Source organism: Physella acuta, unplaced genomic scaffold, assembly GCF_028476545.2.
Source record: "Physella acuta isolate Inbredline_101_S28 unplaced genomic scaffold, ASM2847654v3 ptg002065l, whole genome shotgun sequence".
In the NCBI taxonomy this organism is placed as follows: Eukaryota; Metazoa; Mollusca; class Gastropoda; family Physidae; genus Physella; species Physella acuta.
The window spans coordinates 69,340-93,725 of record NW_026733568.1 but is presented as its reverse complement, the minus strand read 5'-3'; the positions used below and the strand labels follow the sequence as shown (position 1 = coordinate 93,725).

At 32.5% G+C, this 24,386-nt stretch overlaps 2 protein-coding genes across 2 annotated transcripts; one reads left to right on the top strand and one right to left on the bottom strand.

Moving 5' to 3' along the window:
* Positions 1-3,325: 3,325 nt before the first annotated feature.
* On the top strand, positions 3,326-9,798 carry LOC131931962 (sentrin-specific protease 8). The gene is made up of 6 exons (XM_059288803.1): positions 3,326-3,465; positions 6,235-6,323; positions 6,761-6,869; positions 7,050-7,165; positions 7,333-7,386; positions 8,055-9,798. Exons 1-6 carry the CDS (start codon positions 3,332-3,334, stop codon positions 8,237-8,239), a joined length of 687 nt encoding a protein of 228 aa, XP_059144786.1. The 5' UTR covers positions 3,326-3,331; the 3' UTR covers positions 8,240-9,798.
* A 5,255-nt stretch (positions 9,799-15,053) lies between these two features.
* On the bottom strand, positions 15,054-24,234 carry LOC131931963 (centrosomal protein of 83 kDa). The gene is made up of 14 exons (XM_059288804.1): positions 24,140-24,234; positions 23,146-23,376; positions 22,031-22,181; positions 21,020-21,244; positions 20,443-20,559; positions 20,077-20,208; positions 19,701-19,947; positions 19,182-19,326; positions 18,729-18,878; positions 17,904-18,135; positions 17,317-17,448; positions 16,899-16,999; positions 16,274-16,466; positions 15,054-15,963 (listed from the first exon to the last, which is right to left on the bottom strand). Exons 2-14 carry the CDS (start codon positions 23,325-23,327, stop codon positions 15,775-15,777), a joined length of 2,196 nt encoding a protein of 731 aa, XP_059144787.1. The 5' UTR covers positions 23,328-23,376; positions 24,140-24,234; the 3' UTR covers positions 15,054-15,774.
* Between the last annotated feature and the right edge of the window lie 152 nt (positions 24,235-24,386).

The window sequence follows — 24,386 nt, the reverse complement described above, 5'->3', positions numbered from 1 at the left end:
CGTCAGTTTTTAGATGACTGTTCTAAACATACATATATATTACACAAATATATATTACACAAATATATATTACAGAAATAGATTTAAATAAGTAGCAGTGGTATTATGACAATATTTTTTTACAGAGGGGTCCATGGGGGAGGGGGGGGGGGTTTGTAACTGTTGTTGACCTTGTCAAAATTTCCCCACTACTACGCAGTTTGCTCATAAATAAATTTAAATAGAGGTGCCACATCAGTTGTATTTGTTTCTGTATTGTAATTTTTTAAAATTAATCACACGATTCAAACTGTATATATAGAGTAATTATGTGTGAAGTTTTATGTATAACATTTTCTAATTCAATTATTCGTAAGCAAATACATTATACAGCATTATACAGTTGCCTTAAACTTAACACCCATCTTGCCAAGTGATACTACCCGTAGAGGTTGTTTAAACATTGCACTGCATCATAACGGTTATTTTTAGAATGGCAAACTGATGCAACTGTTAATACGTGTTGTAAACGCAGACACTACTAGACTAGTACAATAATGCTTGATTGCTGCATAAAAAGAAATCTTGTGATTTACATAGATGTGCCGACCAAAAATATTTTTTTTTGTGCAAATGTCATTGTTTAAAAAGTTTCCAAAAAGGCGCCACTTTGCTAATAATAATCATTAAAAAAGTTAAAAAAAAACCCACGTTTTCTGATTGAACTAAAAAGTAGAAAATAAATGCTATACATCACAATAATGCAAGCGATCACTCTACTATAAGCGATGAAAAACGTGGGGCGCCGAAGTAAAAGTTATATTACTATTGATTAGATAATACTATTGACTTTTATTAGGGAGCTTGTAGAGAGTCAACAGTATTAGAAACTGTAAGAAAATCATGGCGACCCACGTTTTTGATCGCTTATAGTAGAGTGATCGCTTGCATTATTGTGATGTATAGCATTTATTTTCTACTTTTTAGTTCAATCAGAAAACGTGGGTTTTTAAAAACTTTTTTAATGATTATTATTTTCTACTTTTTAGTCTTTGTCTGTTTGTTTGCATTTAAATCTTGCTATCGATTTTATCTTTTCACTTTTTTTTTGGGTAAACGAAGACAACTCGTAAAAAAACACGTTGTGTGAATACGTTACTGACTAGAACACATAGATTTGAACCCGTGTCGAGTGGGATAGCAATCGTGTGCCCAACCACTCGACCATATCGTCTCCCCCATACTGGCCACCAGTTGTTACGGTTGTTTGTACACAAACACCGCGTGAACACTACTCAGTAAGCAAAGAGGGAGAGTACCGAACCTTATTTTCATCAAATTACAGTTACTGGGTTATGTCCCTTTTTTCCCCACGTTTTTACTACAATTATATAGCGCTCTAAAATGCTCAATAAAATGTTTCCATGGATCAATTTAGTAATAATAACAATTGAATATTCTATTGTCATCCAAAACAAAGCTTCCCTGAAAATTTCAGCGCGCTAGCTAACTGGGAAGTGCCAGAAATTTCGATCGCAAGATTTGATTGGAAAGACAGAGACGAAAGCAAGTTAAAGAAAACGTGGGAATAATAATCATTAAAAAAGTTTTAAAAAACCCACGTTTTCCGATTGAACTAAAAAGTAGAAAATAAATACTGTACATCACAATAATGCAAGCGATCACTCTACTATAAGCGATCAAAAACGTGGGGCGCCGAAGTAAAAGTTATATTACTATTGATTAGATAATACTATTGACTTTTATTAGGGAGCTTGTAGAGAGTCAACAGTATTAGAAACTGTAAGAAAATCACGGCGCCCCACGTTTTTGATCGCTTATAGTAGAGTGATCGCTTGCATTATTGTGATGTACAGTATTTATTTTCTACTTTTTAGTTCAATCGGAAAACGTGGGTTTTTTAAAACTTTTTTAATGATTATTATTTTCTACTTTTTAGTCTTTGTCTGTTTGTTTGCATTAAAATCTTGCTATCGATTTTATCTTTTCACTTTTTTTTTGGGTAAACGAAGATAACTCGTAAAAAGACAACTCGTAAAAAGACAACTCGTAAAAAAACACGTTGTGTGAATACGTTACTGACTAGAACACATAGATTTGAACCCGTGTCGAGTGGGATAGCAATCGTGTGCCCAACCACTCGACCATATAGTCTCCCCCATACTGGCCACCAGTTGTTAGGTTATGGTTGTTTGTACACAAACACAGCGTGACAACTACTCAGTAAGCAAAAAGAGGGGGAGTGTCGAACCTTGTTTTCATCAAATTACAGTTACTGGGTAATGTCCCTTTTTCCCGACGTTTTTTGGTACAATTATATAGTGGTCTAAAATGATCAATAAAATGTTTCCATGGATTAATTTAGTAATAAAAACAATAGAATATTCAATTGTCATCCAAAACAAAGCTTCCCTGAAAATTTCAGCGCGCTAGCTAACTGGGAAGTGCCAGAAATTTCGATCGCAAGATTGGATTGGAAAGACAAACAAACACAGAAACACAGAAAGACACAGAGAAAGCAAGTTAAAGAAAACGTGGGAAAAATGGCCAGAGGGGGAGCGGCCGCTCCCCCTGCTCCCCCCCTGCGTACGCTACTGACTAACCCACACCCACAGTCTACTTGCCCCACAACAATTTTCTACAGATTATTTTTTCATATTTTCTTAAAAAATAAAAAAAAGCGACTGAAGAAAAATAGTGTTACTGGCACGTAACTTTCGGCCTGCAGTAAAGTGTATCGCATTACATACGATAGGCGCTTTCATTAACGTTTATTGTTTTAATTATATTCATCGCTGACTGTTGTATGATTTTTTAATTAATTGGTCTAATTATATTTTAAATTTCCAAAACATGCGCCATCTGATAAAATCTACAGGTTATAAAAACAGATTTTAAAAATGTAATTAGGGATTGTAGACCTATGTTTCACATTTTGCATGACTTAATTAATTATTAAAGCCTATACACCATTTCAACACTATTTTCCTTGAAAATTTCACGCCAAACATCTACTTTTACTTTTACTTTGATTGCTGTTCCTTTTAAAAATAAAATAATTTATTAATTAAACTATAGGCCAGGCCTAATAACGTAGCAGCAAACTTATTTTAAAAACTCCAGATCAGAGGTCATATTTATTTGTGTTTCTAAAATCTTTTGTAACAAATTATTTTGGCTTGAACGTTAAAATTTTGCTTGGGGAAATATTTCTAGATCTAGTCTAGACTCTATATAAAATTTTGTACACTAGACCTCTAGACATGTTGTGAGTGTAAACGCGGTGAATGTAAAAAGTTTATTCAAACACGGAAGTGACGTAACATTATGGATGTACTCTAAGATCATGGCCGAGAAAGATGATATTGTTTTGAGTTTTGGGGATAGCTTATTGCGAAAATCCGACCTTGATTTGTTAATGGAACCTAACTGGATAAACGATAAGATCATTACCTTTTGCTTTGAGTACGTTTTTATGTATATGCATTGCTAATTTCTTTGATTTCCATGGTAACATGATGGTGCTTTATTTTGTTTATTTTTGACTTAGTGTGAGTGTGAGAGTGGTTAGGTCAGGTTGTAAAAAGTAAAAACTTAACAAGTTAAAAAGTAGGTATCCCACCACCTTACCCCACCCCATATGACTAATTGTCCAAATATTGCTTAGACCTTACACTTTACAAAGATTGAAGTGAATGCTATTGCAAGTAGACATATTTTTAAGTAGGCCTATTTATTAAATTTAAATCTGCAAATCAAATTGGCAGAATTGCCGTTTTAAAATTTGAAACACTGCCAATGATCTCTTACAATTAGGGAAACTTACATGGAATATACATGGAAAACTTACAATTAAAAGTCTTAAATTAAGAAAGTTATTAGATCTAGATTCTAGATCTATATTCTAGATGTATCCATTCAGATTGTAGCTGAAGAAAAACAGGACTTAGGCCTAAATAGTAAATAGTAAATACTAAATAAATAAGTTAATTACTTAATAGTGCGACTTGTATAATCAATGCGAGACATTTAAATTTAAGAGAAGTTAAAGGTGTTTTATATTGGTTTATCACTCTAGGGCCATTATTCATAATAGGGCCTACAATATTATGCACTGCACACTGAGTGCATCATGTAGTGATGTGTCTAGGGAACAGTTTAGTGTTCTGCGCCAGAAGAGCTGCAAGCAGCTATAAAACAGTGACACACCCTTCAATTATATTAAATTATTTCTAGTTATCCTGTATCTAATTTTGAATTTACTTGCATTTGCATATTACTTCATTGCTTTACACCGCTGTGCGAAGTTTTATCATATCTTAAATTATAGAAGCAATGGTATGCAAGCCCTAACCTAATCCGATCACTAGCCTTGAATCATTGCAACTAATAAAATATAGAAGGACCTCTACTCTTAGTCTAGAACAATGGTTTTTAACTTGGGCTTGATAGAACAACCAGAGATTCAGTGAGTCAATCTCTGCGGAGGTCTAGACACACACCAGACTCATAATGTCAGATTTGGTATACAATTCGAATCGTCCCTAGAGGATTTCATAGTGTCAGCCGCCAACCAATCAAACTCCCGCTTTCTCCGCGTTTTGGTTGGCGGCTGACGTCACGCGACGCGTTGTTGGAGCTAAAAAGGGCAGAAAAAGCCATTTTTTTCTATGTGTAGTTTATTTTGGTTAAGGCACGACACACAACACTGTGCGTGCCTGGTATGTGCCCTGACCAACCTAAAAGGAGATTGTTTATATTATTGTTTTGAGTTTATATTTAACTCAATGCAACAAGCCCGCCGGTTGGTTGAGGCCGCGACGGGGGGGGGGGGGGGGGCTTTCTGACCGGGATTCAAAGGGACGACTCGAAATATCACCCTCAGATTTTGTCAGTGCGAATGATAGAACTATTATTATTTAATTTAAGAAGAGTTCTGTGAATGCGCAAAGGAAACTGGTAGGGTTCAGTACGTCCTAAAAGGTTAAGTTAATAGTCAGTGATCTAGAACAATAATTATTGTGCTTTTTTTTAACTGCATATAATTATTTCATTGTGTATTAAATTATCTGTAATCTATCCTACTTAGTTAATTAACCAAAATTTTCCTAGAATTATGACATTTTTTATCATTTAAAATTCCTACTATTTTAAAACTATTTCAACTTGAATGCGCAAATAAAAAAAAATAGTGGATCTAATTACTCAGGTTAATTACTTGATAAAATGGCATTGGCTATAGTAGTTGAGAGGGACCTGATCATTATTGTTGTCTTGAACTAAAAACCATTCTCTTCATGGGGACCATGCGAGACACCATCACGTAGACACACGCTGTTATTACTACCCCGCTCTCTAGGCATATACCTACCACCCCCACTATTCTGGTGAGCTAAGGTTCACCCCAAATGTTTACAATCGTAGAGGGGCAGATAATTTAGCTTTTAAACTATTTGAAACCAAGGGGAGGTAATAAGTTCTGCTTGATCTTTTCATTGTCCCTAAACTGTCGTCATGGATGGCTGCTTACACGGTGGCAGGAGGGGGGGGGAGAAATAGAAGGGAGGGTAGTGCCGAATTCACCAACTATGAAGTACTAAAAAGTAGAAAATAAAACAACTAAAAAAGCTGCGTATGATACACAGATGGTCAGCTCGTCATGTTTTAATAACACAACACGCATCTGGCTATTGGCAAAAGATCTAATATACATTAAAAAAAATTCCTATAAAGTTTTTGATCCAGATCTAAATGTAATAAATTTTAAATAACATTTAAAAAAAAAATGTAATAAATTAAACTTATTTAATTTTAGACCACAGTAAAAAGTAGGCTAATTTTTTTCATCAATAAGTTGTATATTTATTTCAAGTAGGTAAAAATAAGTTTTTCCTTTTATCCACCTTTTAATTTGATTAATTACACAAAAGTTTTTGTTCTTGTTTCTTGCATTTGTAAACAGAAGTCCTGACTTCTACTAACTACTACTGACTCTATACAATAGTATAGAGATCTTTTACCGTGGTTACTGGCTTGAATTTATAGAAACTAGCTCTATGGCCAGTCATATTAGGTAGGGAAGTGGTATAAGTTGAGGGTTCAATCTATCCACTTTCCAAGTGTCTTATCTTGTTTTATTAAATTTAATGTAAGCTGCAATAGATTATATTGAAAAACATAACTTTTTTACTCTGTTTATAATATCTAAATTTAAAATTTCTGTTTGATTGTTAGATACTATGAAAAGGAACAGTTTAACCATTCAGCAGACAGAATAGCACTTATCAGCCCATCTATAGCCCAGTTGATGAGATTTGCCACTGGTAATATCTCTAATCTCTCCTATTTGCCTAACCTATCATTCTTATCTGCACTACATTCCCTCTCCTGCTGAACAATTAAATCCTCACTGATTGTGTCATACTTCTATATACTTACCGTGATATACAATGTGGCCAGCTGTAATCAGTTGATTAAAATGTGGTTTTCATCAAATATTGTTGATAATGCACCCTGTTAGGCCTAGACATAATTAATAAAAAATACCACAATTTTTATGTATTGAAGTAAAGATATGAAATTTTTTTTTTTATTACCAGCCTCTGTTTTGAACATGTTTATTTAAAAAAAACAACAAGCCCAGTGATAATAATTTAAGAATTAATTCATTAAAAGTGATGAGTTTGTAAATTGTGTGGTTCCAAGGAATTAAAAAAAAAAAACTGTTGTCAGCGAATAATTTCTTGTGTTCTCTCTACAGTTGAAGACCTGGCTGTGTTACTAGAGCCCTTACATCTACCATCAAAGCAATATGTGTTTGTTGCTATTAATGACAATGCAGATCCATCTCAAGTTGGTGGAACACACTGGTATATTATTGTTTTAACATGTTTGTGCATATTTTATCTGGTCGTTTTTCTTTTTAAAATACAAAATTTATAAGGCATCATGTATAGGGAAGAAAATTATTGTAATTATATAGACTATAAATTTATACCTGTAATATGTATACATAGCTGTAATTAACCAATGATTCATCTGATTTTTAGGAGCCTAATGGTGTATGTAAAAAGCAAACAAGAATTCCAACATTTTGATGCTCTAAAGGGAAGCAATCAAGCCATAGCTAGAAAATTTGTAGATAAATTGCAGCCTTTTGTTCAAGGTTATTACAGCCATTTCTTTATTTACTTTCTTAAGTCAAATTGAGTTTTATTTACACCTGCTAAACTTTCTGCTGTCAAATGTATTCATTTTATATTAATTTACCTTTATTGGCGTCTGCAACCTTTGGCAGTAAGTCATTAATTCTCTTTTGCTCTATCACTGTAGCACCTCGAGGGAAATTAAAGTTTATTGAAATGGATTGCCCACAGCAGACTAACAGTAAGTAGCAGCACTTCCTCGTGTCATTTTATCCTTTTTCATTTATAAAAAAAATTATTCAAGAAATGCATTAGCATTTGTGTTTGTTAATAAATAATGTCAAGCATGAGATCTAGAGGGAGGGGTTGACATGATGTAGCATACACTTACATTTTTTTTAGAATAAAAAATAAATGTTGATTTCTTTAAAAATTGTGGCTATTTTTAAGTGGTGGCTTTTTCTTTGTGGTGCTGTTAAAGGTGAGGGGTGAGAGTCTGGCTTTTAATAATGATCTGCTAGTAGAGATAAGGGGTTAAGGGCAGCTATTATTATGTGATGCCATAAAAAAAATAAAGCACCCTTTCCTATCTGGTAGTCCATGGGGCATGTGAGGTAGGATTCACTGTTTTCAGTTACCTCAGCTTATGAAGAGATAGTGTGGTTAACAATATGCCCATCTGCCTTTACTTTCCCTAACTTGAGAGAGGTACCCATCTGAGTTGGGTGGAATCAAGAATGTCTTACGGATTCAAGCCTGGGACTGCACTTTTGGGTTAGCAGGCATATGCTCTACCATTTGACCACACCATCCCTTATTTGATGTTATTGATTATACAAGGTATTAAACGTTAAGAACAACTGTGTGTTTTTATAATCTGAAATTTCTCATGTGATTCCTGCTGTCCAGGTTTTGATTGTGGAATGTACCTGATAGCAATGACTGAGCACCTCATCAAAGAATTCTGTGAGTGTTTTAGTGTCAGCCTAACAGAGGTCGTGAACCAGGACAGCATCCAGCGCAAGAGGAAACAGGTTACAGACTTGATCCATGAGCTGGCAGCCACAGACAGCATAGAGCACCACTTGTCATGACAGTGACGCGGTGGATGGACGTCAAACTTGACCAATACTCGTTATGATGGAGAATAAGCTCACAATAAGATGAGTTATTTGTTTCAAATCGCATAACGGACTTGAATTGCTGATAACTGACGGTATCAGTTATAGATAGGGGTAAAGATTTTTTTTCTTTGCTTAAAAAATACTTATCTCCCTGAATATGATTTTAGTTTAACTAATTTTTATTTTACATTATACCAGTTATTGATAGAATACCTTTTCTGTTATTATTATAATTTTTGGTTTTTATTTTTTATCATATATTAATTTTATATATTGTTTAAAATATATCTAATTAATTGGGTTTGTATTTTAAGTTTGAATTTTTAATTGACTTAAATTTAGTTTTCGGTTTAAAAAGAAATTAACATGTGTTAAATAGCTGTCTTGTAAGAAGTCAGCTTCTATTTAAAGAGTGATTGTATTGCCATCTTTAAATTAGCTTTAGAGGTGCGTGTGTGTGTGGCATCTAATGTAGGAATCTGGCATGTATTTAGATCAGAGAGCTGCATGTGTGCTTGATCAAATTTAACCTAGAGAGGTGTTTATCATTTAGCCTAGACTAATGTGTGATCAAGTATTTGACAATATAAGAGAGATTGCAAAGCTAACATACCATTATCCATTCATTTGTTAATTAATTGATTTCTTGCTATCTTGGGCCACTGATTTGGCTCATTAATTAGCTATAGCTTGTTTTGAATTAAAGTTATGAGATGGCTAGATTTTACTGTTCTATACAATAGCTATGTTGATCCTGCCATCTTTAGTAACATAAGCCAAGTTAGAAGACAGTTTCATCACACAACTGGAAAGTAAATTCATCTTTTTTTTCTTCTCCACAATAATCTCTAACCCATTGATTGCCTAATTCATTGGTTCTTGTATTTCTGGGGTTCAAGCTGAGTTTTGTTCCACATTAAATTAATCTCTAACCTGCTGATTATCTAATGCACTGGTTCTAGAAGTTTTGTATTTATCTCTTAGTTGGGTTGAGAAGAGTTTTATTTTATTTATCTCTTTGACAAAGACCTCTGGTCAGAGTGACACATATGTTAACAGATTTGTTCATTATAATCAGCCGCAGAAGAAATTAGATGTAACCAGGTATCCGATATACAGCTACACCTATAAGAGTTTCAGTTTATCTTTTTTTTTTCAAGTATTCCATTTTTGTCTGACACAAGATATTTTTTGGAAAATAACCCTGCTGATATTTTATTGATACCGATAAGTATTCTATGGTCATTGGAGTTTCTTGAGAAAATGTATGATTTAATTGAATATTACAAAATCCTTCCCATGACTTAAAAATAGCTTGTTCTAAAGTATCCATCCATTCACTGGTTGAGTGAAGATAGATATTAAAATCACACACTAAGGCTTTGTTTTCTTTCAATTCAATCCAATATATTACTAAGTTGTTCTTGACATAACATGCACTTAATCTTTATGAACATACCGATTAACTTGTTATAGTTTAGCTTAATTATGATGTATAGAAAGTTGTATTTGCTATAGTTTAGCTTGGTTATGATGTGAGGACAGTTGTTGTGGTTTAGCTTGGTTATGTTGTAATGAATGTTGTTTGAAGTCTTTGATCAACTGCGTTGGTGACCTAGGGGTCATTGAACTTGGTTGTTTCTTGTATTTAGATATTGAGTTTTTAATTCTTGAGAGCTATGAAGATACAATTCATTGCTAAAGTGTGGTAATAGGTTTGCTTACATTTAATGATATTTGTAGATTTGTATTCAACCTGGCTGGGTGGCATTATACTTTTATTTTTTAGTTGTAATATTCTACAAACATTGTGGGACTATTCATTTTAATAAGGTTTATTTTTAACCATTGCATTTCCTTTGTGTATCTCTTTACTTGTTAAAGAGAAAGTTGTTTAGGGTAATTAACTAAATCAGCTAATCTAATCCTGAGCTGCTTTAGAGGATGAGTTAATCTGAGATAAAAGCAGGTGAACATTAGGTTCTCTCCAGGGTGAGATGGGTTGTTTTTGTATAAATCAAAGCTTTTTGTGCTCTACTTTTTCAATAAATTCTCAAGTTTTAGTATATTAATCTGTTGTACATAAAGCAATCCGGCAACAATATCCACGGCTATCAAAGTAGTACATATGACTTAGAGAATTATTACAAACATTTTTCATCTATATTCCTGATTGTTTAAAATTACGTTTTTTTTCATCAATATTCCTGAATTGTTTGAAACTACACTATCTATGTTTTAGTGTTTAATTAGTTTTTTTTTTTTTTAAATTTAATTAAAATTTTAGGTTAGATTAAGTTCTAAGCTTGTCTTTTCAAAGATTTTTGTATGATGACAAGCTGGAGTCTTTAGACAGTGGTTGTGACTTAATGTTGTGTGGACATAGGTTTCTTTTAAAAAAAATTTCATTGGTTGTGGTTTTAGTTACAATGTTGCTGTAAATACATAGTACAGAATCTGGAAGGGATTGTTTGTCTGGTCAAATGTTGTCATTTTTTAAGTCTATCTGGTCAAGTTTTTGATCTTGTATGCTGTTTGGTTCAAGATTTTTTATTTTTGTGCTAAGCCCTGTCTGGCAGCTAATTGTGTACAATATAAAAAAAAAATTACTTGTTTTAACTTAGTTGCTTTTTGCTTTAAAAAACAAGATTTTAGCTAGCTGGAGTTTGCTCTTATATGTTGCTGAGTTGTATAAAATTGTCAAATTTTGTAAAGAAATTATTCTATGTATAACATTAGTATAATATTAGTATTTCTTAAAATTTTCTTGAGCTGTGTTCTTGGATAGTTGTCATCACTTGAAAGCAGAGGTCTCCAAACTACGGCCCGCCGGCCGGATGCGGCCCGCGATGTCCTCTCATCCGGCCCGCGGAGATCTTTTTGTCCACTGAAAAAACGTTTGTTGCTGGTTGCTGATGGCTGAGGAACCTTGCCCAGAAAAATCAAAGACATGCCTGGAAGATACTGGCCCCCGAACTGAAATTTGATAGTTAATGCGGCCCTCGGACTGAAAAGTTTGGAGACCCCTGCCTTAAAGGGTGGCAAGTGGTATATATCAAGTCAACATAAATATAAGCTTATTAGACCTACATTTTTGCTGAAAAGAACATTTATTTTCTAAAACTAATATCTTTTATTTTCTACAATCAGACTTTTTGTTTTTATTGTTGACATAGAAATAGGTCAACTACCAAGAAGAATTTTTTAAAAATAAGATTTTTTTTTTTACCACAACACAAAGTATTCATTTGATTGTAGACTTTATATTGTAGACTTAATAAATGTCTTCAAAGATTTGTGTTTTCATTACTGCTTATTATGACTTTAAAAAGCTGGTTCTTTTTTAGGTTCGTCTAAAAAAAAAATCAGTTTCTTTTCTATATTATCATTTTTGAAAGAATTAGATTTTTTTCCTATCTACATTTTAAAAGATTTAGGTTCTATTTGTGAAAATGATTCTTAAAATATTTAGATAGAAATTAGATAAAAACAAAAAAACTATGGTTCTACATGAACTAATAGTGGAACTAATGTTTGAATAAGTAATTTTGTAAGCAGGATTTTTTTCTGATATCGTAGTTTCTAACTCTAGCTGTTTCAGTTTATAAATGACATTAAAAAAGTGTTGACTGCCTAAAAAATTGTCTTCCAGTGAAACTGTTTGACTTGCCACTACTGTAAGACTCCTGTTGGCTGTGGTCAACTTTTGTCCACTACTGTAAGACTCCTGTTGACTGTGGTCACCTTTTGCCCACTACTGTAGGACTCCTGTTGACAGTGGTCACCTTTTGTCCACTACTGTTGGACTCCTGTTGACTGTGGTCACCTTTTGCCCACTACTGTAAGACTCCTGTTGACTGTGGTCACCTTTTGCCCACTACTGTAGGACTCCTGTTGACAGTGGTCACCTTTTGTCCACTACTGTTGGACTCCTGTTGACTGTGGTCACCTTTTGCCCACTACTGTAAGACTCCTGTTGACTGTGGTCACCTTTTGCCTAAGGAAATTTACTTCTTTTTAATTCATAGTAAGCCCTTGTTTAACAGACTTGAAGTTGAATGCTATATTTTGTTAAATGCATAATGATTTTTTTTTCACACAATAAAACCCGATAAATCATTCAATTTTAATTTTTGCCAAAAAAATGTTTTGAAAAAAATTATTTTCTTGTTTATTTTTTCTCCAGTTGACCTTAACAATTAGGTTCAGTGCACTAAAAAAATATAGTCATATTAGTTCTCAGTAGTTTGTACAAGAGCTGGTTCTTACAGCCAGTTCAACTACTGTTGGCTTACTATTTATGTGTGAAAAACACATTACTAATGCTTTAGCTAACCAAGTAAAAGATAGTCCCATCTTTTATTAGTTTTAGAAACCAATGTTTTAACTGATAACTTACAAACACGAGGTTAACCATTACACTTGATCTTGAATATTTTCTTCCTTTTTTTCATTTCTGAAAAAGTTAAATTCTAAACAAATGTGCTGTTTGTTTAAATTGAGTTGACTATTACTGTATTACTTTTGATGATACGTGGTATCAATAAGGTAACAATTAAGGTGTACATAAAAAATAACAACCTTGTGCGTATCGGAGTGCTTATGGTTTTTCAGTATTATTATCAACTTGTTTTCAAATAATGCTATTGATCTTGAATAGAATCGATTGTATATGAATTGATTTTTGGTTAAAAAAAATGTGATGTTGAGACTAGCTAATACATAGAGTATTCTAGTTACTGTGTGTAAACAAACATTATAACATAGATGTTTGACAGATAGATGACATGCTAACATGGTCATCTGTCACATTATTTGTTAAAAAAGACATAAAGCTGGCAGTGACCAAAGACATTTAACAGCAACATAAAAAAACGGACAGTAAATTAGAAACTGTCTGATATAACTCTATTAGAATATTAAATTTCAAGTATGTGAATTGAAATGTATTGATTTAAATATGAGAACTATATTTTGTTTCTTTCATGTATATGTTTAGGGGTTGTGGTGAGCGGGCTTATATATCTAATGGCATTGGGACTATAAGAGGATGAGTAAGTGATTCAATAATAGTGTGTGAGCAAGCCCATTCATTTTTATTGTTTCAATGTTACCAGTCTGTCCTTACCATTGTTTTTTTTTTTACTAACAACTTGTTGAAAAAATTTAATTATAAGGCTGTTAATGTAAATCATACAGATAATTAAATTTACCTCATTTTGTGGAGTTAAGCGGAATGCATGATTGAATCTATCCATGAGATGAGGTGTGACTGATGAAGTGTTTGTTTGCTGACTGAGACAAAGTATGGTTGGCCAAATGTGTCACATTGAGATAAATAAGTCAAAAAGTATGGTTGATCAAATGTGTCACATTCGGCTGAATAAGAGGATTTATGACTAGCCATACTTGTAAGAACTAAACTACTTTACTTGTGCCTTGCCTTGTATGCAAGTTTATTTTATTTTTCAATTTACTCATGTTACAAAATGTGTTGATCCTAATCAGAAGGTGTCCCCCACAGAATGGATCTCGTTAGTGGGAGACATCAGTGACAGATGGCATGTTCTAGATTTTATTTTCTCTATCACATCATCAATAAAATGTATAATCCTGATCCAGTTGTGTCCTTCAGTTTTTTATACCACAGTGTGCCGTGTACAAGTGGTTTTTATACCATGGTGTTACATGTACAAGTGGTTTTTATACCACAGTGTTACATGTACAAGTGGTTTTTGTACCACTGTGTCATGTACAAGTATCTTGTGTCATTCTGTTTTTGTACCACCCAGCTGTTTTCATTTCATGCTTTATCACATAGAAATGTTCTCTATTGGCATGGTTTACTTAGCAAAATATGCTTAAATTAACCAGGCAAAAATGTCCTTTAATGTCCTAGTTCCTGACAGACCCTCTGCTTTCATAGACCTAGATTAGTTCAACCAAGTTAAAATATTGTCAGCTTTCATAGATCTAGATTAGTTCAACCAAGTTAAAACGTTGGCTTTCATAGACCTAGATTAGTTCAACCACATGAAAACATTGTCGGCTTTCATAGATCTAGATTAGTTCAACCAAGTTAAAATATTGTCAGCTTTCATAGATCTAGATTAGTTCAACCAAGTTAAAACGTTGGCTTTCATAGACCTAGATTAGTTCAACCAAGTTAAAATATTGTTGGCTTTCATAGACCTAGATTAGTTCAACCACATGAAAACATTGTCGGCTTTCATAGATCTAGATTAGTTCAACCAAGTTAAAATATTGTCAGCTTTCATAGATCTAGATTAGTTCAACCACATGAAAACATTGTCAGCTTTCATAGACCTAGATTAGTTCAACCAAGTTAAAATATTGTCAGCTTTCATTCCACCTGCTGTGTTCATGAAATCTTAGCCTTATTTAACTTATAAAGTGTGACTAGGACTTATTTGTTGTAATAACTGCTTCAAGCATGTATTACAAGTATTAGTTAGATTGTTGAGTCACTTGTGTACCTGTATATGACCAGAACCAGAGTAAAAAGATGAAAGATTGACCACCACTATCAAGTGAAGAAACTGGAACAATAACGTGTCTGAAGTCCACTCACACCAATGAAAACTGCACACGGTTAACTAATTAATCACATTGCTACCTGTCCACAAAATCTTTTGCAACTTTGGATCAAAATATCTGAAATTCTTTCTTCTGTTACTTTCAATTAAAGTTAAATCACTCACTTAAAAAAAGTAAATAATGGTTTAAATGAAAAATACAACCAACAAATAAATGTTAACGTCAAAATTTAATAAGTACGAGTATCTAATAAATATCACAGTAGACAACATGTTCATGACTAATCAGGTAAATTATAATTATATGTACATTAAAATACATAATGAAATTTTAAAAAGTCAAATAAATAAAAGAATCAAACCTGTGCTTCATATAATATGCTTTATAAGTCAATCCTCCACAAGTCCAATGTTATAAATATGTTTTGTATATATATATATGTAAATTTAAATAGTGTATATACAATATATACACTCTAAAAGTAATATGTATATTAGTATACAGATTTCATGAATATAAATGTCACTGTTTAACCAAGCTTTTAACTCATGCAATAAGCTTGTTTCCACATATGAGTAACAGACTGTCCTTACATTCAAACTTATTGGCTATCATATAGGGCAACTCTTAAGTGTATAACTATAAAATACGAGAAGTTTTTTTAAAGAGAAGCTTTCATGTTAAGTTGCTAAAATTTATACCATAACAAAACTTCATATTAATTTACTAAAATTTACCAAAAGATTTATAACTTCAAAAAATGTATTATATAGTTTGGTAAAATTAAAAAGTAAAATAGATATCGAAATTCTCAAGTAAGTTCAATAAGTTTTAAACCCTTAATGACATAAGTACATTGCTAAATTTTGGCTCAAATGGTATTAGGCAAGCCAACACAGTTAAACAGATACTAGGCTAGTTTGACTTGTAAATTCCAGCAGAAACAATCAAGATTCATCAGAATGAACAGATATTTGATCTTCAGGGATGGATGGTGTTCTGATGAGGTCCTTCTCCACATCGTGCTTCTCTCTGGGGGTTAACTCTGTCAGTTCGGCCAACTGCTGATTTTGGACTTTGTCTAGAGCCTCCAGTCTCAGGCGCAGGACTTTCAAATCTTCTTGGTGCTGCTCCTCCTAATGGACACAGAAATTAAAAACAAAATCAGTACATTTTATAGAAACAAATAATGTAATATAATTAGATGTGAATTCTGAAAATTCATGATTAGTAATATTAAAGATCCCAATGTATGAATTAAGAATAAGAAAATGAACTTTAAAGCTTCTTGTTTTCTTTAGTTAATGCCTTATTTTTTTTTTTATAATTATTTCTTTAATTAAGTAATTTTGAAGTGTTTTTTTCAGGTTAATATTGATAAAAAGGATGTAAAAAAATTTAATTAAAAAAACTTAAATAAAACACAATTTCTTGAAGAAAATTTACCAATTCTTTATCCATGGCAGAATGGTTGAGCAGAGCAGATGAATCAAGCTGCAGTTTTGACACTTTCGTGATAGAATGGACGCCAGAGTTATTGGGGATTGAGAAGAGGATGGTTCGGAATTCTTGATGGCGGCGCCATAGGTCTTTCCACTGCTTTCTTAAATGATTATATTGATCAAAGGGAACACATTTCCTGTTGAATGAAGATAATTGTGTTAAAAAATATTGATAATGAGTACACTATTAAGAGCTGCAAGTTATCCAGAAGAGTATATTTAGTATCCAATAAAAAAAGAGTAACTAAAATTAGGTGGATGAAATCACTGCAAATGTAACCAGTTAAAAACAATTGTAGTAAACAAAGTAGCAATTACTGAAGGTGTAGCCAGTGAAAGAACAGAATTTTGATCATAGAAAGAGAAGTAGCAATTATAATGAAAATGTAGCCTGCACAGCAGTGAATTTTTAAAAAATTAATTTTGTTTATATTATAAAATTAATTCAAAATGCATTATTTTAAAAAAAAAAAGCTTGTTTATTCAAGTTATTTTAAATTTTAGGGCTTTATATTATTGGATGTAAAAAAAGACTTAAGAGTTTTAAGACCACACAAAGGTAAACTCACTGCAGTGCTTTCTTCTCAATTTCCAGCTCCGTGTACTGTGCTTCTAGCATAACTAGTTTATCTTTCAGTCTATCGATCATCATGGATGTCTTTTTTTTAAGCTAGAAATAGACAAATAAAGTAAAACCATCTTTAGACTAAATGATCTATTTAGCAGATGAAGTAGAGTTCATACAGAAATAGACTGTATTTTTCCAATATAGAAGATTGCACCTAAAAGTCATTAGGTGGTCTAATTTGAAGAAAAATAAATTATATTCACAAAATGAACTAATGATACATCTGTCTGACATTAAAAAATTGTTAAGAACTAGAAATAATAATACTAAGAGAAACCCGGCTTTATAGTTTTCATTACACGACAGACCAGGAACGCTAACTTTTTACAGGTAAAAAAAAATAATCATTACAAATTCACCTTTTTATGAATCCCTGATGCCCTGCTGTACTTAGATTGAGCTAGATCAAGCTTTTCCTCTAGTTCATGAATTCTCACTTCAAGCTGAGTGCGGTCTTCAGCCATTGCTGAACGTTGTTGAAGCAGAATTACCTAGTTATGGGTGAATAAAAAAGCTTTAAGGTTTTAATGAAGACAAAGTAGGTGCAGCTTCTCTGATAAAGCTGCTAAAATTTATTGAAAAATAAAACAAACTGCTATTAGAGCAAAGGGTTTACAGGTTATTGTATTAAAAAAAAACAAGAGTCTATAATTTATCAGTAGATATGTTGTGTAAAAAGAGACTGGGACAAAATGGAAATCTATGGAATTTTTGTCTTTAGTTTCCACCATCTGTTGTGGCCCTATAATTGTTCTTCCACTAATATCTAGGTCAAAATTTTTAAAACAGCTATTACATTTATTAGCTTTTACTGTATTATTTGAAACAACCCCAAAAAAAAATTAATTTTTAAAATATTTTGTGTCCAAATTTCCATGGAAAAACAATCCTGGGTCCAAAAATCCATCATGTGTCCAAACATCCAGCAAGAAAAAATGCAAATTACCTCGTGATTGTTGGTCAGCTTCTCTAGCTGTGCTTGGGTCATTTTAAGCTCCTCCCTCAACAGCTCAGAGTTGTTCTTCAGCCTCATGTTGGAGTCTGTCATTTCATTCTCCGAGCTCTTAAAATTGCCAAGTTCTGTTTCTAGTTTCAGAATGCGGGATTTCAGTGTGGAGTTTTCAGATCGTTCCCTCTCCAGCTGATCCTGTAGGCTGTCCATGTGACTAAGTCGAGTTCTGATAGGAGAAGACAAGTGCTGTTAGTATAAGGCAGGTGGAGGGTTAACCAGCAACAACTTACTGCCAACAGCAATGGGTTGGGGCACGGGAGAAAAGAAAGTTAATTATACATATACATGAAAAAGATCAATTGAAAATGAAGCAAAACAAAAAGAACAACTTGGAAGAGGAATCAAGAAAATCTGTTTCTGATTAGAATATTTTAAGTAAATGTGTTGGCATTTAATTTAAAAAAAATAAACAACAATCAAGTTATCTCTCTTAAATTTGTTAATAAGTCTACTGTCAGTTACATGATAACTTTAGAGTGAGATTAGATGAATAACTTTAGAATCTTGGGATAGCGACAGCGTGTACGGTCATTTTATTAAATTTGCTAGAATTTTCTCCTTTACTAGCCTATACATTTGGGGTGTGACCAAATTATCTGGGTAGTTGTAGTGAAGGAGAATTAAAATAAAATTTAAAAATTCTGTGCAAGAAAAATAGCACCCCCTGGTAAGTGGTGTGGAGGCCAAGCTGTTTAGTTGAACAACCCTCACAATAAAATAGCTATGGCAAGGCAGCCAAAATAAAACAGACCGACTTACTTGATTGACAACAGCTCTCTCTCTGCCTGATCTTTGGCTGCGTTGGCTTGTGAGACCCTTTCATTACATTTCTCTTCTTCTGCATGGCGTCGCGCGTCGTCATCTATTCGCCTTCGTTCAAGTTCCTGGAGTTTTGTCTCCAGCTCAAACCTTTGGATAATTCCAGTAAATGACTCATAGTAAACTTTGACTAACAGAAAATGTTAATTTTAAAAAATAAAAAACCCTTTTAATTTTAGACTCAATTTATTGTATTTAAGCAAATTCCCTTAATAAAAAGTTAAGATTATTATTCAAATATTTCAATTGCATTATCTATTTAGTAATACATATATAATCTAATAAAAAATCTAATAATTAGTATTTAAAATCATTTATTGAATCCATAACTGTCAACTAGATAGTGTAAAATGATGGCAGGAATCCCTGTTATATAAGTTCAGCAACACTTACTTTTCATTCTCCACTTTAGCCATTTTGGAAAACTCTTCCTCCCGAGCAGCCTGCACAAGCTGGACAGATTCTCTCTCCTTCTCCTCCAGGGCGTGCTGTAGCTGTTTTATCTTCATCTCTGCAATGTCTACTGCATGACGTAAATCTGGGGAGCAAAAAAGATTTAGACATTCAGATCACTTGTTTTCTTAGACTTTTTTTAACCAACTTATTTAACATGTTTACAAGCTAATTTCATCACATTTTAAAACACTTAAAATAAAGAAATAAACAGTTTTTTAAATTATTAAAATAAAGTAATAATTTTTTAAAATTGTTGCATTAAAAGGAAGAAAAGGTCTGTATAGTGTAGGATATCTGTTTATCCTATTTTTAGTAAAAACTGAGTATTTATCAAATAGGTCACACAAATTTAGTTTTAACAAACTTTTCTAAACATTAACTCACATGTTAAAGATTATATAGTCGAGGGCATAATTTTACCACAAAAAAAAAAACACTCATTAGAGTTACAGTTACCTTCAACTTCATTGCCTAGTTTATCTCTTTCTTTTTCAATCTCTCCTCTCTGTTTCAGCATTTCCATCTTGAGGTCTGATAGGCTGACCTTTGACCTATGACTCATCTCTTCTGCATGACCTTTAAGGACTGTGTTCTTTTTCTCCAATTCATGCATTTCATTTTTCAGTTTGTTTTGTTCTGAGGCTGCTGCAGTGAGTTCACGGTTGATGTATTCTAACTGGCGCTTGAGTGATTCTCGTTCAGCCTGTAAACATTAATAAAACTCATACACTCAATTTCTTTGAAATGTTTAGTAAAGATTTATATTATCTGGAATATTGTTTTATAAAGTGGAAAATGTTTAAGAAAAAGAAAAACACAACAAACTTGGTACCTGTAAAGTTTGAATAGTAGATTGATGCTCTGAAATAAGCTTTGTCTGCATTCTGGAAACATTCTCTGAATCCAATCCAAGTTTTTCTTTCTGAGCTCTAATTTCTTCAATCTCAGCTAAGAGTTCTCTAACCTGAAATAAATAATAAACAATCGGTAATGGTTCAATTTACAAACATAGTCAAAATAAATTAGTTAATTTAGCTTAGTTTATAAACAATACAATCCACTGAAATTCATGTAAAACTTATAAAAACAATAGATCTTTTACAAGAATGGAATAAATTTAAAAAGATTCCAACAAATTATGTTAGCACATAAAAAAAAAAAATTCAATTAAAATGAGAATAAAATTAAAAAAAGATACCTGTAAATGTAACTTAGCATTGTCCCTCTGCAGAATTCTGACTTTCTGTGTATCTTGACTTGTTTCTGCTTGAACTTTAGCCACCACAGTGTCTCGATCTTGCCGCAGATTTGTTAGCTTTTACATAACAAAATAAAAACAACAAATTAAAACCCTAGCACTTTTATTTTTTTTTTGTTTTGTAGTATAAATTTATACTTATACATACACACACACACATATATATATATATATATATATATATCTTTATATATATCTATATATATATCTATATATATATATATATCTATATATATCTATATCTATATATATATGTATATATATATGTATATATATATGTATATATATATATATATATATATATATATATATATATATATATATATATATATATATATATATATATATATATATATATATATATATATATATATATATAAACACTTTATATTTCATCATCATGTGTTGTAAATATTCAATAATTTCTAGACCTAATTCTTTCTTAGGTCATGTTTTAAATACTACAATCTCCACCTATATTTTTTATGTCTTTAAAAACAACTACTAGAAATCTCACCTCTATATCATGTTGTTTGATTAAATCTTCCATTTGTTGCTTGTGTTCTACACTATCATGTTCATATTCACTCTTCAAGAAAGACAACTCATATCTCAGTTTGCTAAGTGCTGATCTGTATTCCTCTACTTCTGCCTCTTGTTTTTTAGATTTTTCTTTAAACAACTGTTCTAGTTCTTCCATAATTTGAACTCTGATCAGCTCAAACCGTTGTGGAGTGACTACCTATAAACAAAAATAAATGTATTAAAACAATGGGAGAATGTAAGTTGTTCTTTTAGTAATACAGTTAAGTTTTCTTACTCAGACTGATTATCAAGATTCACAATATTTTAAGCTTTAATTTTTCTTGATCAAATCCACACAAAAATGATGAGACCCACAGAAGTGTAGGCAAACATATTTTTATAGAATGAAGTGTGCATCATTAGTTTTCAAAAGGATTTATAGATCCAAATTTTTGGAGCCGGCTATAACAAAATAATTGAATATCTAAGCAATCAAAGGATCATCTTAGAGAGCACTTGCTTTTGACCCAAAGAGGTTATGTGATTCCTAGGCAAGGCAAACCCCACAAGTGCCTAAAATTATGATTGCATACTCTTTCTTTTCTTTCTTCTTCTTCGTTCTTATTTTAGTGTTAGAAGGGATCCCCTCCAACACAATTAAATATACGGGCCAACTGATTATGCGCCATTGAGGCCACTGACTCCAATTTCAGCCTGCTTTTCTTTTTGGGTTTGTTTCCATAGCCTTTGTCCAACCAAGAACAAACTACAAGGCAGCAGTTGTTTGATTTTGGATTTGTCTCTCCTAGAAGAGTGGCTGTCCCCAGGTAACAAGCCTAATCTGCCAGAGGGTTTGAACTCGAGACTTTTTGGTTCAGCAACAATGAGCTTTACCGACTCGACCACGTCGACCCCTATTGCATACTACAGAGTTGGTGCTCTTTTGAAATTATATTAAAAAGCATGACTAAATTAACCGAACTAATTAAAAAAAGTAAGAAACCTTTGTCCTCATCTCCTCCAGTTCAGCTAATTTCTGTGCCAACTCCCGACTGCAGGCCTCATACATGGACAGGTATTTGTCTTTAACCAACCTGGACTCTTCAACTGTTGATTTATTCTCTGCCTCCAGCTCTAATACTTTATCCTGTAGTCTAAAATACAACAAAATTCAAGACTGTTAGCTGTTTATAATTTAATCACTGTACAGTTTATTTGAGTTTTTATCAATCTATATTTTTTATAATTGGTATTTGCCTTCATCAAATGTAAAGTCAGGTGGCTGGCTTCTAGCAGGCTTTCACCAACTAATCTCATGTTGCTCTCATGAAGGTTTTTAGCCAATTAAGTTAATTAGAGCCCTAAATCATTTTAATTTGCAGATTAATGCTGGCAGTTTCACCAGAGTCTTGATAGTTGTTTCGTAGTAGATATAAGGTGGTCTTCGTGGTTAATTAACCATTTACTGTCTTAATTAATTAATTTTTTCCTTGCCATTTAGCTTTTCTAATTGTTGCTTATAATAATAAATGAATTAAAAAATACATGTGCATTTTAAACAATTCACAGAAAAAAATTGATGCAGATTACTTTTAATTACAATGCAATAAACAATTTAATTTTAAAAAGCAGCATCAAACTTTATGGTGAAAAATGGCATAGACAGAACATGCATCTTTGCTACATCTCAGGTGTTTGGCCAACTTGGACAGTAAAGGGTTAATTAAGTGCTTGGTGGAAAACCAGCACTATACTTTGCCTATACCCAGCAGTCCAGTACTTTTGTTATCACCAACAATGAAGAGGACATGGGGTTGAAAGTGAAAGTAGGGAAACAAAAACATATTCAGTACTGTTACATTAGTAAACCATAGCACAGGATTATGATTAGGTTAGAATTAATACTATAATTTGTGTAATTGATCTATGAAACAAATATGTCTGCTTGGTTTTGAAAGAAATGTATGCTCAACACAGTTGATAATAGTTTAATTAATATAGGTACTTTTTATTATTTAAAGAACAAAAAACAGGTATGCCTAATTCTTAGTTGTTGATTATTAATATTTAATATGTCTTTTTTAAGTAATCTGCAAAAATTAAATTTGTTTTTTTTACCTGGTATGCTCAACTTTGAGTTGTTGGTAGTTAATCTTATGTTTCTCAGCACGAGCCTTTTCATCAGTGAGAAGCTTGTGTAGCTCTGTTTCAACAGTTAGTTGGGGCAAATGGCTTCCCAAACTTCCACCAAAAGATCCCATGACAACCCTGCTAGATGAGTTGAAATTTGCCGTGGACATTTTTCGTGTCCTCTCAGTCTCGTCTACTCCTTGTGTATTCACTAATGGCCTGGAAAAAGACATTAGTATTAGGAAGTGGGTCTTTATAACCATGGTCGCTTTTGGGGGCCTGCATTAAGCCATTAAGTTTCATCTATAATTATACATTCTCAAAACTATTAAAAATTTTATGTTGATTTGATTTTTTCATGCGGATACGCTAGTATTTTGAAGCGATTTTTTAAAATTATATAGACCTAGGCCTACAGTTGTACAGTTCTATGGATTTACTAGTAGATCTAAAAGAACCTAGTCTTATAAATTTTAAATACCTGGACCTACACATACAAAATTATTAGGCCTAAATAGTAAATATCGCCAATTTGAATTAAATATGTATATGAGGCCAAGTGTTGATTTAATAATATTGTAATTCAACTAATTGTTTTTCAAACAGCCAGATACCAACCAATCCAAACACCGATGACATGGTTTCTCAACAACTCAACAAAGTTCTTACTCAAGTTACTCACTGTAACAGTTCTTCTATCCTTCTCTGTAAACCCCCCCCCCCCCCCCTGGATTAGGTTAGAGGCATTATCAGGTTGCTCATCATTTTTATTGTTTAAATGTCTAGGCATAAGGCCTGGTAAATTATATAAATATAATAACTTAAATCTTCACACTTCTTGAAAATCTTGATCCCCCCCCCCCCCTTTTCTTTCCCATCTCAAGACTACGGACTTCACATCTAAAATCTCTAGGCCTAAAATAACTAAATTAAATTCACTAGGCCTACATCTAGAATAGTAGGCTAACAATAAAGTACTCACAGAAGTAGTAGATCTAAATATAATTAAAAGGATGTTATATAGATCAAGATCTAGATCTAGGTGCGAACATGTAAGCCATAATTTTTAGCATCTAGGGTTAGCCTTTTTCTTTCCCTGGTCAAGTTTAAACTTGATTATATAGAAAGTTAGGATTTTAATTCCCAAAAATAATTCGCAATTTTGCTTTTAATGGTTTTCAATATTAATTATACTCATTTTAAAGTTGATGCGTTGTTGATAGATTCTA

Bases quoted from the DNA above. Each gene is read 5' to 3' on its own strand.
- LOC131931962 (XM_059288803.1), top strand. From the start codon at position 3,332: ATGTACTCTAAGATCATGGCCGAGAAAGATGATATTGTTTTGAGTTTT. The intron at 6,324-6,760 runs GTAATATCTCTA...TTCTCTCTACAG, and splicing joins GTTGATGAGATTTGCCACTG to TTGAAGACCTGGCTGTGTTA. The intron at 7,387-8,054 runs GTAAGTAGCAGC...CCTGCTGTCCAG, and splicing joins TTGCCCACAGCAGACTAACA to GTTTTGATTGTGGAATGTAC.
- LOC131931963 (XM_059288804.1), bottom strand. From the start codon at position 23,327: ATGTCCACGGCAAATTTCAACTCATCTAGCAGGGTTGTCATGGGATCT. The intron at 21,245-22,030 runs GTTTCTTACTTT...TTTTGTTTATAG, and splicing joins TGGAGGAGATGAGGACAAAG to GTAGTCACTCCACAACGGTT. The intron at 20,560-21,019 runs GTGAGATTTCTA...GTTATGTAAAAG, and splicing joins TCAAACAACATGATATAGAG to CTAACAAATCTGCGGCAAGA.